Genomic DNA, 17,826 nt, shown 5'->3' with positions numbered 1-17,826 from the left:
ATGGACCACTGCTAACGTCTGAATCAGCCCAGTACCTCTTATAAAGGACATACGGAATTGATGTTATTTGGGAACCAGTGTCCAGCAAGGCGTTGAGCGGAATGCCATCCAGCACGATGGGGATGACTGGACGTCCCCCCACATACTTGTCGTGCCAGGGTGAGGGACCTTGAGAGTTCATTCCTGAGGAGCGGCCCGCCTCCCCAGGGGATCCCCATTTAAAGCACATTCACGGGCAAAGTGACCTGGCTCCTTGCAACGGCGGCAAATGGGCTGTCCATCCGGCTGGTAGCGGTCGCTGGGTCGTCCTCTCATCGCTTGGTATCTCCTAGGCCTCATCCACGGGACATCCTCCTTGCTGGTCGCCAGCTCAATCTTGGGTGCAGACTTGGATCCACGCAGCTCCTGGACGATTCTAGCCATGGAAGCAACAGTGTCTGTCAGGGCATCAAGCCTTTGATGGAGAGCCTCATTAGTGATCGGCTCCAGGTGGTTAGCAGCAGCCGCTGACATGGCCGATGTCACCGGCACTACTGGCTGCTGGGGTGCCGCTGTAAGGTGTTGAACAGAATCTATATCCCGCGGCTCCTCCACCTGCTGGAGGCGGATGGCTCTATCCTTTAGCTGGGCAAATGTTAGTCCTGGATCCTGGATCACCATCATGCTCAGTTGTCCCCGGTGGGAAGGGGATGAGAGTCCATCCAGGAATTGGTTTATGAGCAGCTTATCTGCTCCAGGGGCTAAGGCAGGTTCTGCTAATTTAAGTGCTCTGAGCGCCTCCTGCAAGTTTAAGGCAAAGTCTCTTGCGCTCTCTCTAGGTTTTTGCTTGCATCCAAAGAACCTCATTTTAGCCCGGCTGCCAGCAGTGGATTCAAAAGCTGCTTTTAGTCCAGCTATTATATGCTCTACAGAGTCCTTTGCATCGTCCGGCCAGGATGTAGCCTCCCGCTGGGCATTGCCAGTTAACTGTCCCATAAGCATACCAACACGCTGGGCTTCTGTCAGGGGGTACATGCTATAGTAGATTTTTAGCTTTCCGATAAAGTCATTAAGTGTGTTGGGCTCACCTGAGTACTGCGGCAGCCACACTGCACCCGGGGTGTACGGCATCAGGAACGGCATGATAGGTGCGGCTGCACCGCCGGGTACAACAGCGTCTCCCTGCTGCGACATCTTTGCGCCCCCTTAGTTAATTTCACCAGTCTTCTTGACAGCAAGCCTGGGACACTTTTCTGCGTTTTCGTTCGGGTCGCAGCACCGAGCGCACCTCCTCTGCAAGCGGTAGGCGGAGTCTTAGTTTAGGCGCGATGTTTTCCCGTGCGTAGCAGCTAATGGCGCGATTAAAGATGGCGCCTGGAAAATTTTACCAACGATGGTTTTGGATTTTTTTTTTTTTCCAGGTATCTTTGCAAAGTGTAAAGTACGTTCTTTATTGCAACAATTCACAGTGCAAGTCTTTTATGCGATGCAATAAGTCTTTACAGGCGCACGTCACCCGGGTTGCAGCCGGGTCCAGTCCGCATCCTGTTCGTGACGCCAAAGTTGTGTCGCCAGGGGTTAAGGGAATACCCAGAACCGGGCCAAGGGTCGCTTCTGGAAAGGGGATAACGGTGTCGTGACCCGGTCTGTGCTCCCTGGTTCCACAATAAAAAGGGGGGTTATGTTCGTGACGCCACCTGTGGAATGTGATCAGAGATGACCACCGCTGCTGCAGAACCTCCGGGGTGATGGAAGGCAGCTTGAGATGGGACGGCTCCCCACGGGTAGAGCCTTTTCCCCGGGGCAGTGTGATAGTAGTCTATGGGGGGAGTGCAGGACACGAGCACAATAAACAGGCAGACTCACGGTTTTTGCAGTTTCTTTGTCCTTTACTGATGATGGTATTCAGCAGAGTACTGTCCACGGAGTCTGTGAGGGGTTCAGGGCTTCTCCCACCCAGCCGGGCCGTTTTGGCTCCCTTTTTCTGCACTGTGCTTGTGTGTGGCCCTGCTGCTGTGTGAACTCTGCAGCCGGCTCTGCTCTGCTCTGCTCCTAGGTACCGACCTGACAGGCAACTCGAGTCCTTCCTAGTATGTTCCTGAACTCTCTTATGTTGCTTGTGTCTGTGGTACAGATAGAGAATGTGGAATCCTCACTTCTCTGGTGTTCACTGTGCAGTATGTAACCTGCAGTCTCGGATCCAGCATCCGTTCTGTGTGCTCCACTGGGATGAGCTCAGCAATGCTCTGCCTCCCAGGAATGTTCCTCTGTGTACTCTTTCTCCTTTCCTCAGACCCTCAGCTAGGCCTGGAATTGGTCAGTGGATCCTGAGGTGAGCTAAAGCCAGCTTCCAACCTGCAGAGATCCTTTCTCCTCAGTGCTCTGCACTGAACTTCCAAACTGAAACTCCTGACCATTTCCTCCCCCCACCAGAATATACAGGGAAGCAGCTTGGTCTCCCCCTTCTGGCCAGGAGGTCTTGGTGTTGTGTATGGGGAGTTAACCCTTTGTGTTGTTACTGTGGCAACCCTGGGGTGCCACACAGACAAAGGCAGACAGGGAACGAGACAGACAAACAGACAAAGGCAGACAGGGAAAGAGACAGACAGACAGACAGAGAAAGAGTACCGATCACCAGAGCATGGTAGTGCTCGCTCATCACTAATTACGAGTACCCAGCACCTGAGCATGGTAGTGCCCGCTCATCACTAGTTACGAGTACTGAGCACCTGAGCATAGTAGTGCCCACTCATCACTAGTTACGAGTACTGAGCACCTGAGCATGGTAGTGCCCACTCATCACTAGTTACGAGTACTGAGCACTTGAGCATGGTAGTGCCCGCTCATCACTAGTTACCAGTACTGAGCACCTGAGCATGGTAGTGCCCACTCATCACTAGTTACGAGTACCGAGCACCTGAACATGGTAGTGCCCGCTCATCACTAGTTACGAGTACAGAGCACCCGAGCATGGTAGTGCCCGCTCATCACTAGTTACGAGTACTGAGCACCTGAGCATGGTAGTGCCCGCTCATCACTAGTTACGAGTACTGAGCACCCGAGCATGGTAGTGCCCGCGCATCACTAATTATGAGTACCCAGCACCTGAGCATGGTAGTGCCCGCTCATCACTAGTTACGAGTACTGAGCACCTGAGCATGGTAGTGCCCGCTCATTACTAGTTACGAGTACCGAGCACCTGAACATGGTAGTGCCCGCTCATCACTAGTTACGAGTACCGAGCACCTGAACATGGTAGTGCCCGCTCATCACTAGTTACGAGTACTGAGCACCTGAACATGGTAGTGTTTGCTCATCACTAGTTACGAGTACAGAGCACCCGAGCATGGTAGTGCCCGCTCATCACTAGTTACGAGTACCGAGCACCTGAACATGGTAGTGCCCGCTCATCACTAGTTACGAGTACCGAGCACCTGAGCATGGTAGTGCCCGCTCATCACTAGTTACGAGTACTGAGCACCTGAACATGGTAGTGCCCGCTCATCACTAGTTACCAGTACTGAGCACCTGAACATGGTAGTGTTTGCTCATCACTAGTTACGAGTACAGAGCACCCGAGCATGGTAGTGCCCGCTCATCACTAGTTACGAGTACCGAGCACCTGAACATGGTAGAGCCTGCTCATCACTAGTTACGAGTACTGAGCACCCGAGCATGGTAGTGCCTGCTCATCACTAGTTACGAGTACTGAGCACCTGAGCATGGTAGTGCCCGCTCATCACTAGTTACGAGTACTGAGCACACGAGCATGGTAGTGTTTGCTCATCACTAGTTACGAGTACTGAGCACACGAGCATGGTAGTGCCCGCTCATCACTAGTTACGAGTACAGAGCACCCGAGCATGGTAGTGCCCGCTCATCACTAGTTACGAGTACCGAGCACCTGAACATGGTAGTGCCCGCTCATCACTAGTTACGAGTACCGAGCGCCCGAGCATGGTAGTGCTCGCTCATCACTAATTACGAGTACTGAGCACCCGAGCATGGTAGTGCCCGCTCATCACTAGTTACGAGTACCGAGCACCCAAGCATGGTAGTGCCCGCTCATCACTAATTACGAGTATCGAGCACCTGAGCATGGTAGTGCCCGCTCATCACTAGTTACGAGTACCGAACACCTGAACATGGTAGTGCCTGCTCATCACTAGTTACGAGTACTGAGCACATGAGCATGGTAGTGCCCGCTCCTCACTAGTTACGAGTACTGAGCATGGTAGTGCCCACTCATCACTAGTTACGAATACCGAGCACCCGAGCATGGTAGTGCCCGCTCACCACTTGTTACGAATACCGAGCACCCGAGCATGGTAGTGCTCACTCATCTCTAGTTACAAGTATTGAGCACCCGAGCATGGTAGTGCTCGCTCATCACTAGTTGCAAGTCACTCCCTGCCTACTATACTATGCCATTTATAATACTGGTGCATACTTTTATGGCAGAGGGGCTTTGGGGCACCAGGGCCCGGGTATGACGGACACTACACCCCTTATACTTACTGATAAGCCAGAAGAGCTTCTGCAAACGTCATCTTGTTTTCCTGAGACTTCTTACTTGGCTTCTTTTTCTTGGATCCCTTCTTGCCTTTCTTCTTCTCACTCTTCCCCATGTTCTAATTTAACTGGGAAAAGACTATAAAGAAAACAATTTCTCTAGGGTTCGTCACACACCTATGTTTCATTGATATACTATACTTGTTATTTCTTCATCTCCCATACACTTAGCCATCATTAAATATTAGAAAACCCTCTAATGACTTTGGCTTTAAAGGTAATCAATCTCAGGACGGACTATTTAAAGGGGTGGTCCAAAGGCCAAAGCAATTTTCATTCTAAATCTCTTTATATTTAGTGCCATAATCTAAACTATTTTCTAATATATTTGCATTAAAAATTCCCAATCCTTCCCTCACTACACTATATAACTGCTATTTTTTTTCCCTACTTCCTTTTTGATGACTCTTCATTTGAGAATAGCAGTGCATGCTGGGATACTCAAACAAAGCGTCATCAGGGAGCAGGGGCTGCAGTCCCTGCCATAGCTTCTGCTCCCTCCCTGAAACGAAATATCATCAGTGACGCTTGTGTTAGGGGCTGGGCTAGTCCCAGCACAAGGTGCACACTGACAGCGCACTCTTTATTGTTGGATCAATTCCACGTTAATGAGCTGGCAACGGAGTGGTGTCAGGATACCCGGCATGCCATCCTTGCAAGTGACGTTATTAGTCTCTGCACAAAGGGTATTCTGACACTGCTCGGTTGCCAGCTCGTTACTCCTGATCTTAACCAACAATAGAGAGCGCACTGTCAGTGTGCACAGTGTATATTGTGCAGGGATTAGCCCAGCCCATAAAATAAGCGTCACTGATGACGCTTCATTTCAAAAAGAGGAAAAAAGGATAACCAGCACGATCTGAAATTGGCATGCATCATATAAAAAGTGAAAATTCACAAATTTATTCCAACTGTACTATAATAAAAAAATGAGATTTTTAGCAAATAATTGATCAATTTTTTGAGCCACCCCTGCCAACGTCACGGCAAATCTCAATAGGGGGGTCATACTCTACATTCTGTATTTCATGTGCCATGCGGCCTCCTAGATAAAGTTAAAAGCAGAACCATAATGGAGCACACATACCTGCAACCAGTATATAGCCGCTTCTATGTTGCAAAAAAGGCACTTGTGGATAGAGACCAGCCCAGGTCCCAGCATGTGGAGAAAGCCCCACACATACCAGGACTATATCAGAACTGATCCTCCCAGTGCCAAACAGCAACCATTGATAAAGGCGAACCAGATCCAAGAATGGTGCTTAATTAGCATTGCCTGTGGAAAGGGGTGAGGTAACTGAGTCTGAACAGCCACCAACAGGAGGAATATATTGCAAGCCAAAATCAGGCGTGCATGGTATGGTGTTGGTCAGACACCAGATTTGTAGCATAACTACGGTCAAAACAGAGAAAAAAAGATAACCAGCACGATCTGAAATTGGCATGCATCATATAAAAAGTGAAAATTCACAAATTTATTCCAACTGTACTATAATAAAAAAATGAGATTTTTAGCAAATAATTGATCAATTTTTTGAGCCACCCCTGCCAACGTCACGGCAAATCTCAATAGGGGGGTCCTACTCTACATTCTGTATTTCATGTGCCATGCGGCCTCCTAGATAAAGTTAAAAGCAGAACCATAATAGAGCACACATACCTGCAACCAGTATATAGCCGCTTCCATGTTGCAAAAAAGGCACTTGTGGATAGAGACCAGCCCAGGTCCCAGCATGTGGAGCAAGCTCTACACACACCAGGACTATATCAGAACTGATCCTCCCAGTGCCAAACAGCAACCATTGATAAAGGCGGACCAGATCCAAGAATGGTGCTTAATTAGCATTGCCTGTGGAAAGGGGTGAGGTAACTGAGTCTGAACAGCCACCAACAGGAGGAATATATTGCAAACCAAAATCAGGCGTGCATGGCATGGTGTTGGTCAGACACCAGATTTGTAGCATAACTACGGTCAAAACATGCATGCCTGATTTTGGCTTGCAATATATTCCTCCTGTTGGTAGCTGTTCAGACTCAGTTACCTCACCCCTTTCCACAGGCAATGCTAATTAAGCACCATCTTGGATCTGGTTCGCCTTTATCAATGGTTGCTGTTTGGCACTGGGAGGATCAGTTCTGATATAGTCCTGGTATGTGTAGGGCTTGCTCCACATGCTGGGACCTGGGCTGGTCTCTATCCACAAGTGCCTTTTTTGCAACATAGAAGCGGTTATATACAGGTTACAGGTATGTGTGCTCTATTATGGTTCTGCTTTTAACTTTATCTAGGAGGCCGCATGGCACATGAAATACAGAATGTAGAGTAGGACCCCCCTATTGAGATTTGCCGTGACGTTGGCAGGGGTGGCTCAAAAAATTGATCAATTATTTGCTAAAAATCTCATTTTTTTTTTATTGTAGTACAGTTGGAATAAATGTGTGAATTTTCACTTTTTATATTATGCATGCCAATTTCAGATCATGCTGGCTCCCCTCTCTCTCTGTTTGGTCGTAGTTATGCTACAAATTCTGGTGGCCGGTCACCACCATGCCATGCATGCCTGATTTTGGCTTGCAATATATTCCTCCTGTTGGTAGCTGTTCAGATTCAGTTACCTCACCCCTTTCCACAGGCAATGCTAATTAAGCACCATCTTGGATCTGGTTCGCCTTTATCAATGGTTGCTGTTTGGCACTGGGAGGATCAGTTCTGATATAGTCCTGGTATGTGTAGGGCTTTCTCCACATGCTGGGACCTGGGCTGGTCTCTATCCACAAGTGCCTTTTTTGCAACATAGAAGCGGTTATATACAGGTTACAGGTATGTGTGCTCTATTATGGTTCTGCTTTTAACTTTATTTAGGAGGCCGCATGGCACATGAAATACAGAATGTAGAGTAGGACCCCCCTATTGAGATTTGCCGTGACGTTGGCAGGGGTGGCTCAAAAAATTGATCAATTATTTGCTAAAAATCTCATTTTTTTTTTTTTTTATTGTAGTACAGTTGGAATAAATGTGTGAATTTTCACTTTTTATATTATGCATGCCAATTTCAGATCATGCTGGCTCCCCTCTATTTCAAAAAGAGGGCATAGGCTGAAGTAGTGACTGATGCCTCTGCCCCCTGATGACACTTTGTTTGAGTGTCCCAGCATGCACTGTGATTGTCAAACAAAGAGTCATCAAAAAGGAAGTAGGGGAAAAAATAGAATAGCAAGCAGATATTGTAATTAGGGAAGGATAGCAAAGTTTTAATGCAAGCATACTAGAAAATAGTTTATATTATAGCACTAAATAAATGGAGATTTAGGAGGAAAATTACTTTACCTTCAGACCATCCTTTTAATTTAAGATCTCTTAAGTTTAAGGGGCCCCATAGATTGATGTACACATGGAATCCTTGAGTATCTCAATAAAAATAACCACATAATCCAACATCAACATAGGTTTATGAGGCATCAGTCCTGTCAGCTTCTATGATGACATAAGCTCTAGACTGGACGAAAGCATTCGTTACAGATCGACACAAAAATTTAGTACATAAAATGAGAGCATTGAGACGTCGGGGAAATATGTGTAATTGGGATATATCAACTGCCTCAATGATAGGAAACAGAAAGAGTGGTTAATAATGGAACACACTTTAATTGGATCATAGTTAATAGTGAGGTATCACAGGGGTCAGTATTGGGCCCTTTTCTTTGTAATATATTTATTATTATATATGAACTTGTAGTGGACCTACAGAGTAGAATTTCAATTTTTGCAGATGATACTAAACTCTGCAGGGTAATCATCACAGAGTAGGATAATTTAATGTTACAGAGGAATTTATATAAAGTTGGAGGCTTGGGCCGAGAAATGGCAATTGAGGTTTAATGTGGATAAATGTAAGGTGATACATTTGGGCTGAGGAAATAAAATATACAATTATGTACTAAATGGTAAATCTGTCACTGAAAAAGCCTTGGGTGTATGGGTGGGCAGCAAACTCAACTTTAGTGACCAGTGTCAGGTGGCTGCTGCCAAGGTTAATAAAATAATGGGATGTATTGAAAGAGACAAAGATACTCAGGACAAGAACATAGTTTTCCTCTATACAAGTCACTAGTGCAGCCACACATAGATACTGTGTACAGGAGCTCCAGGGAGTAAGAAGGACAGAGCTGATCTAGAGCGGGTGAAGGGAATGGGTGAACAGGTATCCAAGTTGGGGTTATTCAGTTTGGAAAAACGAATGCTTAGGGCCAATCTTATTACAATGTACAAATATATGAGGGGACAGTACAGAGATCTGTATAATGATCTTTTTACACTCAGGCCTGATGATGACAAGAGGCATCCTCTACGTCTAGAGGAAAGGAGGTTTAATCATAATCACAAACATCAATTCTTTAATTCACGAGCAGTGAGACCATGAAGTTTTTTACTCTAAAAGAATCAAGACTATGGATTTATTAGTGTACGAGCGGTGATTATATGGATTCTTTACTGTACAAGCAGTAATATGATGGATTCTTTTACTGTACGAGAAGTAATACTATGGATTCTTTACTGTACAAGCAGTGATACGATGGATATTTTACTGTATGTGCAGTAATACTATGGATTCTTTACTGTACGAGCAGTGATACTATGGATTCTTTACTGTACAAGCAGTGTTACGATGGATATTTTACTGTATGAGCAGTGATACTATGGATTCTTTACTGTACGAGCAGTGAAACTATGGATTTTTTTTACTATACAAGCAGTGATATGATGGATTTTTTACTGTATAAAAAATAATACTATGGATTATTTACTGTACGAGCAGTGATACTATGGATTCTTTACTGTACGAGAAGTGATACTTTGGATTCTTTACTCTACAGCACGTTATGGGGAGCCCCCCAGCCTAACAATATCAGCCAACAGCCGCCCAGAATTGCCGCATACATTAGATGCGACAGTTCTGGGACTGTAACCGGCTCTTCCCGATTTGCCCTGGTGCGTTGGCAAATCGGGGTAATAAGGAGTTAATGGCAGCCCATAGCTGCCAAGAACTCCTAGATTAATCATGTCAGGCGTCTCCCCGAGATACCTTCCATGATTAATCTGTAAGTGACAGTAAATAAACACACACCCGAAAAAATCCTTTTATTAGAAATAAAAAACACAAACATATACCCTCGTACACCACTTTAATAAGCCCGAAAAAGCCCTCCATGTCCGGCGTAATCCACGGACCTCCAGCGTCGCTTCCAGCTCTGCTGCATGGAGGTGACCGGAGCTGCTGAAGACACCGCCGCTCCTGTCACCTCCACGCAGCAACTGAAGACAGCCGCGCGATCAGCTGAGCTGTCACTGAGGTTACCCACGGCCACCGCTGTATCCAGTGACAGCGGGTAACCTCAGTGACAGCTCAGCTGATCTCGCGGCTGTCTTCAGTTGCTGTGTGGAGGTGACAGGAGCGGCGGTGTCTTCTGCAGCTCCGGTCACCTCCATGCAGCAGAGCTGGAAGTGACGCTGGAGGTCCGTGGATTACGCCAGACATGGAGGGCTTTTTCGGGCTTATTAAAGTGGTGTACGAGGGTATATGTTTGTGTTTTTTATTTCTAATAAAGGATTTTTTCGGGTGTGTGTGTTTATTTACTGTCACTTACAGATTAATCATGGAAGGAATCTCGGGGAGACGCCTGACATGATTAATCTAGGATTTAGTGTCAGCTATGGGCTGCCAATAACTCCTTATTACCCCGATTTGCCAACGCACCAGGGCAAATCGGGAAGATCCGGGTACAGTCCCAGAACTGTCGCATCTAATGTATGCGGCAATTCTGGGCGGCTGTTGGCTAATATTGTTAGGCTGGGGGGCTCCCCATAACGTGGAGCTCCCCATCCTGAGAATACCAGCCTTCAGCCGTATGGCTTTATCTGGCTGGTTTTAAAATTGGGGGGGACCGCACGCCGTTTTTTTAAATTATTTAATTATTTATTTCACTGCACAGTATAGACACGCCCACCGGCTGCTGTGATTGGGTGCAGTGAGACAGCTGTCACTCAGCGTGGGGGCGTGTCTCACTGCAACCAATCATAGGCGCCTGTGGGCGGGGAAAGCAGGGAATACGAGATTGTTTAATGAGCGGCCGACTTTTTCAAAATAGTAAAAGCCGCCGGAGCAGTGTGAATGCCGTGCAGCGCCACGCCGGGGATCGGTGAGTATGAGAGAGGGGGTTAAGAGGGATAGACTGACATGGACAGAGAGAGAGGGACAGAGATAGTGACCGACTGACAGAGATTAGTGAATGACAGACATTGTGAGGCGCTTCAGAAGCAGCTTTTCAGCTGCGCTCTGAAGCGGACCTTTTTTAAGCTGCGGTGCAGAGCGCACACCTGCGCACATAGCCTCAGACACCAAAATCGTATGAGGGATGTCACACGTTACAATTGACTAGGTTCGTGCAACAAAACGCTCAATTCTAGACAAAGATACGATGTGTTTGCGATCAACGGTTTTGCGTTCAATCCTGATCGCACGTAGGTGTCACACGCAGATACCTCACAAACGATGCCGGATGTGCGTCACTTACAACTTGACCCCGACGACGGATTGTGAGATATATTGAAGCGTGTAAAGCGGGCTATAGTTTTTAAGGTTGAAGGGAGACTCTAAGTCCATCTAGTTCAGGGGTCTCAAACACGCGGCCCGCGGGCCGCATGCGGCCCGTCAGGCTGCTTCGTGCGGCCCCCAGGCTCGGGCCCCTGTCACTATCGCAGCAGGTGCAGGGGCCGCAGCCACTGTCTGCACTTTGTAAGATGAATGTTTTGCCGGCGCTGATCTGAGTCAAGGACTCTGCGCTCTCGCGCTGGCAATACAATCATCTGACAGAAATCACTGACAGTGACTGCAGCACCTGCACCTACCGCGATAGTAACAGGGGCCCGAGCCTGGGCTCCGCACGAAGCAGAGATGAGGCAGCCGAGGGAGCGCGGGACAGGTGAAAAGAATGGTGTGTGTGTGTGTGTGTATGTGAAGGACGGCACATTAACCCCTTAGCGATCTATGACGTACTGGGTATGTCATGGCTCCCTGGTACTTAAGGACCCATGACGTACCCTGTACGTCATGGCGAGATCGCAGCCTCGGTGGCTCCGATCGCTTTGCAATGCAAATACCTTAGATTCGGGGAGGAGGGGACCTCAGGAGGGGTGGCGTCTCCTCCCCGGACCTACGTAGGCTGTGATTGGCTGAGCGTCGTTCGTCAGCCAATCACAGCCACTAATGTTTCAGCCATTGAAAACGGCTGAAACAGTGAAATCCAGCCCTGATCAGTGCAGCTGTAGCACCGATCATTGTCTGGAGCTGGGTGACCTGTGTTTCACCCGCCCCCAGCTCTGATTGGAGAGACCGGCCTTGTGACCGTCCTGTCCAATCACTGTGGATCTGGGGCCGGAGACCACTCCCCTCAGCTTCACTCCAGCGTCTGTGGATTGTGGAAGCTGAGAGTGATCGGTAAGTTATAGCGCCCCTGCCCCCTTTCAGCCACCGCCGCTACCACCACTGCCCCCCCATTACTACAGGATGGGCACATGACTATAGGATGGGGAAAAGGTGGGCACATGATTACAGGATGGGGACAAGGTGGGCACATGACTACAGGATGGGGACAAGGTGGGCACATGATTACAGGATGGGGACAAGGTGGGCACATGACTATAGGATGGGGACAAGGTGGGGCACATGATTACAGGATGGGGACAAGGTGGGCACATGACTATAGGATGGGGACAAGGTGGGGCACATGATTACAGGATGGGGACAAGGTGGGCACATGACTATAGGATGGGGACAAGGTGGGGCACATGATTACAGGATGGGGACAAGGTGGGCACATGACTATAGGATGGGGACAAGGTGGGGCACATGATTACAGGATGGGGACAAGGTGGGCACATGACTATAGGATGGGGACAAGGTGGGCACATGACTATAGGATGGGGACAAGGTGGGGCACATGATTACAGGATGGGGACACGGTGGGTGTCGCGGGCGGGGAGGAGGGTGTCAGCACACCGCGCTCACCCCTTCTGCTCGGGTCCGGCAGCTGCTCAGTGGTGGCTCGAGCGGTGGGCCGGATCCCGGGGTTTCTCGAGCGGCACTCCTCGCCCGTGAGTGAAAGGGGGGTTGTTTGGGGTGTGGGATAATGTCCGTGACGCCACCCACGGTTGTGGTGATGTGTAGCACCACCGCTGCTCAATGCGGGGATCCCGGGGATGGTGATGGGGAGCAGCCAGGTGTTGTGTTGCCCCTCCGTGGGTAGGGGTTGGTGATCCCGGGGCCCGGTGATGGCTTGTGAGGTGCAGGGCCTGGTGGGCGCAGGGACGCGGGGGCAGCGCTGTGCCTTGCGGCACTATGGTACTCACTCAGCCTGAGACTTGGACACAGTTTGTACGGTAAACCAAACGGCTGGTAGGACGGTCCCACAGACGGCTGCTTTGCTTCCCCGGTAGGTGACGGTGGTGTCCCTCTTCCTTGCACCTGTATGTACTGATGGTTGCGATGGGTCCCCACCGGTAACCCGCTCCCCGGCTTCAAGCTGGGCCGGAGGAGCACTACACTTTGCCCGCAGGCGCTGGCCCTCAGAGACTGGTGCCCTGGCGGTGGCGGTGCCTCTGTTGTACAGGTTGGACTGTTGCCTTCTATCGGGACTTGGTTGTTGGGGGAATCTACGTCCCCTTCACTGACGGATTCGGCAAATTTGGCGACTCCTAGCCTTGCCGGGGTCCGAGAGGCCCCTGCCCTGGTGCTGACTGTCTTTCGGAACACTGCTCCAGACCACCGGGCACACAGCCAACGGGGTCCTTCCAGGAACTTCCAAACGGTCCCCCTCCGGACAGTCACCGCCGTCGCTGACCTTGCTGTTCTAGCCCTACACAAAGCTGGGCTCTCAGGCTTGGCACACTCTCTGCTCTGTCACCACTTCTTGCTTTCCTCCTTTTCCACTTTTCTTTCCTTCACTTTCACTTCCCTGTTGTTTACTCTAGCCCTTCACTGGACTTCACTCTTGCCCTGCCTGGGGCTATCTGCCTGACACTTCCTGCCTCCAGAGCTGTGAGCTCCTTGGTGGGCGGAGCCAACCGCCTGGCCCACCCCCTGGTGTGCATCAGCAGACTCCTGGAGGAAGGCAACAAGGATTTTTGGTTCAGCTTAGGGGTGCCTACCTGGGGTGTGGGGTGTGGTGGTGTGTGACCTGTGTCCCCTGGCTTGCCCAGGGCGACACATTCCCCCTTAGCAAAACGCAGACCGTCCGCGGGCTGCCGTCCTACACCGGTGCAGTGATACTATGGATTCTTTACTGTACGAGCAGTGATACTATGGATTCTTTACTGTACAAGCAGTGATACATTGGATTTTTTACTGTACGAGCAGTGATACTATGGATTTTTTACTGTACGAGCAGTGATACTATGGATTCTTTACTGTATGAGAAGTGATACTATGGATTCTTTACTGTATGAGAAGTGATACTATAGATTCTTTACTGTGTGAGCAGTGATACTATGGATTCTTTACTGTACGAGCAGTGATACTTTGGATTCTTTACTGTATGAGAAGTGATACTATGGATTCTTTACTGTATGAGCAGTGATACTATGGATTCTTTACTGTAGGAGAAGTGATACTATGGATTCTTTACTGTATGAGCAGTGATACTATGGATTCTTTACTGTATGAGCAGTGATACTATGGATTCTTTATTGTATGAGCAGTGAGACTATGGATTCTTTACTGTATGAGCAGTGATACTATGGATTCTTTACTGTATGAGCAGTGAGACTATGGATTCTTTACTGTATGAGCAGTGATACTATGGATTCTTTACTGTATAAGAAGTGATACTATGGATTCTTTACTGTATGAGAAGTGATACTTTGGATTCTTTACTATACAAGCAGTGATATGATGGATTTTTTACTGTATGAGCAGTGAGACTATGGATTCTTTACTGTACGAGAAGTGATACTTTGAATTCTTTACTGTACAAGCAGTGATACGTTGCATTTTTAACCGTAAGAGCAGTAATACTATGGATTCTTTACTGTACGAGAAGTGATACTAAGGATTCTTTACTCTATGAGCCAGAAGAGGATGACTTCGTTACTCTACAAGCAGTGAAATTTTAGAACTCGCTGCCACATAATGTGAAATTCAAGTGGGCCTGGATGCAATTTTTGAAACCTACAATATTACAGGTTATGGGCAGTAGATTGTGTGATGGGACATTGATGCAGATAACTAAACTAATTGCCGTATGTAGAGTCTGGAAGGAATATTCGTGCCCTAAAATTTACATTCACATCATAAGCGCAATTGTCAGCAGCAGCAGAGCCATACCCAGCAGCGAGTTATTGTAATCTAGATATGATGGCTGTAGATTATATAATATTACAAGAAGAGCAAAAATCACAGGATTCCGTCCAGATCCCACATCGTGGCTGGGACTAAAGCGCAATAAACAGCTGGATGTGGGTTTTCTTTAATCCTGACTTGAGGGACAGGTTCTCCCGATGAAGACTCTCTCCTGGCTCTCAGCCCAAGAGGAAAATATGTCGTCTTCGGGGGAAGAATCACTTCATTTATGAGACGAAATAGGAATGAGTTCTGTTTGGCGATTCCTGTTGTGGATGAAGAACAGCTGAGTAGACAGGAAGGGAAGGTCTCCGCCAAAAAAAATTCATTATCCTCACATTTTATACTCAGCGTGAAAGCAAAGCCTTGTAACAGGTCCCTGAATTACTGGGGGTGTCATATGGTATACGGGAAACTCCGCATCAAATGGGCCCATTCATAGAAGTCTAGATACAGGATGAACAGATCCAACACAGCGCACAGCATAAACTCACTGATCAGCTGCACAATTATATACGTACATCTGTGCTCACCACCGAGCCAAGAGTATACATACATAACTGCAATCATAACATCAGAATTCATCTACAGATGAGCCAGTATTATAGCAGTTGTATTCTTGTACAGAGGAGCAGTATTATAGTAGTTATATTCTTGTACATAGGGGCAGTATTATAGTAGTTATATTCTTGTACATAGAAGCAGTATTATAGTAGTTATATTCTTGTACATGGGGGCAGTATTATAGTAGTTATATTCTTGTATATAGGGGCAGTATTATAGTAGTACATAGGAGCAGTATTATAGTAGTTATATTCTTCTACATAGGAGGCAGTATTATAGTAGTTGTATTCTTGTACATAGGAGCAGTATTATAGTAGTTATATTCTTCTACATAGGAGGCAGTATTATAGTAGTTGTATTCTTGTACATAGGAGCAGTATTATAGTAGTTATATTCTTCTACATAGGAGGCAGTATTATAGTAGTTGTATTATTGTACATAGGGGCAGTATTATAGCAGTTATATTCTTGTACATAGGAGGCAGTATTATAGTAGTTGTATTATTGTACATAGGGGCAGTATTATAGCAGTTATATTCTTCTACATAGGAACAGTATTATAGTAGTTATATTCTTGTACATAGGGACAGTATTATAGTAGTTATATTCTTGTACATAGGAGCAGTATTATAGTAGTTATATTCTTGTACATAGGGGCAGTATTATAGTAGTTATATTCTTGTACATAGAAGCAGTATTATAGTAGTTATATTCTTGTACATAGGGGCAGTATTATAGTAGTTATATTCTTGTACATAGAAGCAGTATTATAGTAGTTATATTCTTGTACATAGGGGCAGTATTATAGTAGTTATATTCTTGTACATAGAAGCAGTATTATAGTAGTTATATTCTTGTACATGGGGGCAGTATTATAGTAGTTATATTCTTGTATATAGGGGCAGTATTATAGTAGTTATATTCTTGTACATAGGAGCAGTATTATAGTAGTTATATTCTTATACATAGGAGCAGTATTATAGTAGCTATATTCTTGTACATAGGAGGCAGTATTATAGTAGTTATATTCCTGTACATAGGCAGCAGTATTATAGTAGTTTTATTCTTGTACATAGGAGCAGTATTATAGTAGATATATTCTTCTACATAGTGGCAGTATTATAGTAGTTATATTCTTTTATGTAGGGGGCAGTATTATAGCAGATATATTCTTGTACATAGGGGCAGTATTATAGTAGTTATATTCTTGTACATAGGGGCAGTATTATAGTAGTTATATTCTTGTACATAGGGGAAGTATTATAGTAGTTATATTCTTGTATATAGGGGCAGTATTATAGTAGTTTTATTCTTGTACATAGGGCAGTATTATAGTAGTTATATTCTTGTGCATAGGGGCAGTATTATAGTAGTTATATTCTTGTATATAGGAGCAGTATTATAGTAATTATATTCTTGTACATAGGGAGCAGTATTATAGTAGTTATATACTTGTACATAGGGGGCAGTATTATAGTAATTATATTCTTGTACATAGGAGGCAGTATAATAGTAGTTATATTCTTGTACATAGGAGCAGTATTATAGTAGATATATTCTTGAACATAGGGGCAGTATCATAGTAGTTATATTCTTGTACATAGGGGGCAGTATTATAGTAGTTATATTCTTGTATATAGGGGCAATATTATAGTAGTTATATTCTTGTACATAGGGGCAGTATTATAGTAGATATATTCTTGCACATAGGGGCTCTGCTTTCTTTATGTTTCTTGTTAGTGGTATTTACAAGATAAAATGCAGCATGTTGGTTTATGTTTGTTTAATATTGATGATATAAATATGTGGATTGCTGCATCCTGATATTTTCTTTGTAATTGATTCAATGCCTGATTGTTGTTTTTTTTTTGTTTTGTAAGGTTACTAAATATGAATAAAAACTGTTTATAGAAAAAAACGAAACTGCCCAAGGAGCTCAGAGATAGAATCGTGGCAAGGCACAGATCTGGCCAAGGTTACAAAAGAATTTCTGGAGTACTCAAGGTTCCTAAGAGCGCAGTGGCCTCCATAATCCTTACATGGAAGAGGTTTGGGACCAGCAGAACTCTTCCTAGACCTGGCCGTCCAGCCAAACTGAGCAATCGTGGGAGAAGAGCCTTGGTGAGAGAGGTAAAGAAGAACCCCAAGATCACTGAGGCTGAGCTCCAGAGATGCAGTAGGGAGATGGGAGAAAGTTGCACAAAGTCACCTATCACTGCAGCCTCCACCAGTCGGGCCTTTATGGCAGAGTGGCCGACAGAAACCACTCCTCAGTGAAAGACATATGAAAGCCGCATAGAGTTTGCAAAAAAACATAT

The 17,826-nt window shown here is 46.3% G+C and overlaps 1 protein-coding gene across 1 annotated transcript in view; it reads right to left on the bottom strand.

Moving 5' to 3' along the window:
• The window catches only part of CCDC83 (coiled-coil domain containing 83), a 111,906-nt gene that overhangs the window by 89,646 nt on the left and 4,434 nt on the right, over positions 1-17,826 (bottom strand). The window contains exon 2 of the mRNA XM_075334702.1: positions 4,498-4,630. Within this exon, the coding sequence (XP_075190817.1) occupies positions 4,498-4,607 (110 nt within the window). The 5' untranslated portion in view covers positions 4,608-4,630. The remainder of the gene's footprint in view (positions 1-4,497; positions 4,631-17,826) is intronic.

Source organism: Anomaloglossus baeobatrachus, chromosome 2 (assembly GCF_048569485.1).
Source record: "Anomaloglossus baeobatrachus isolate aAnoBae1 chromosome 2, aAnoBae1.hap1, whole genome shotgun sequence".
NCBI lineage: Eukaryota > Metazoa > Chordata > Amphibia > Anura > Aromobatidae > Anomaloglossus > Anomaloglossus baeobatrachus.
Note: the sequence above shows the minus strand (reverse complement) of the source record. Positions and strands in the feature narration are given on the sequence as shown.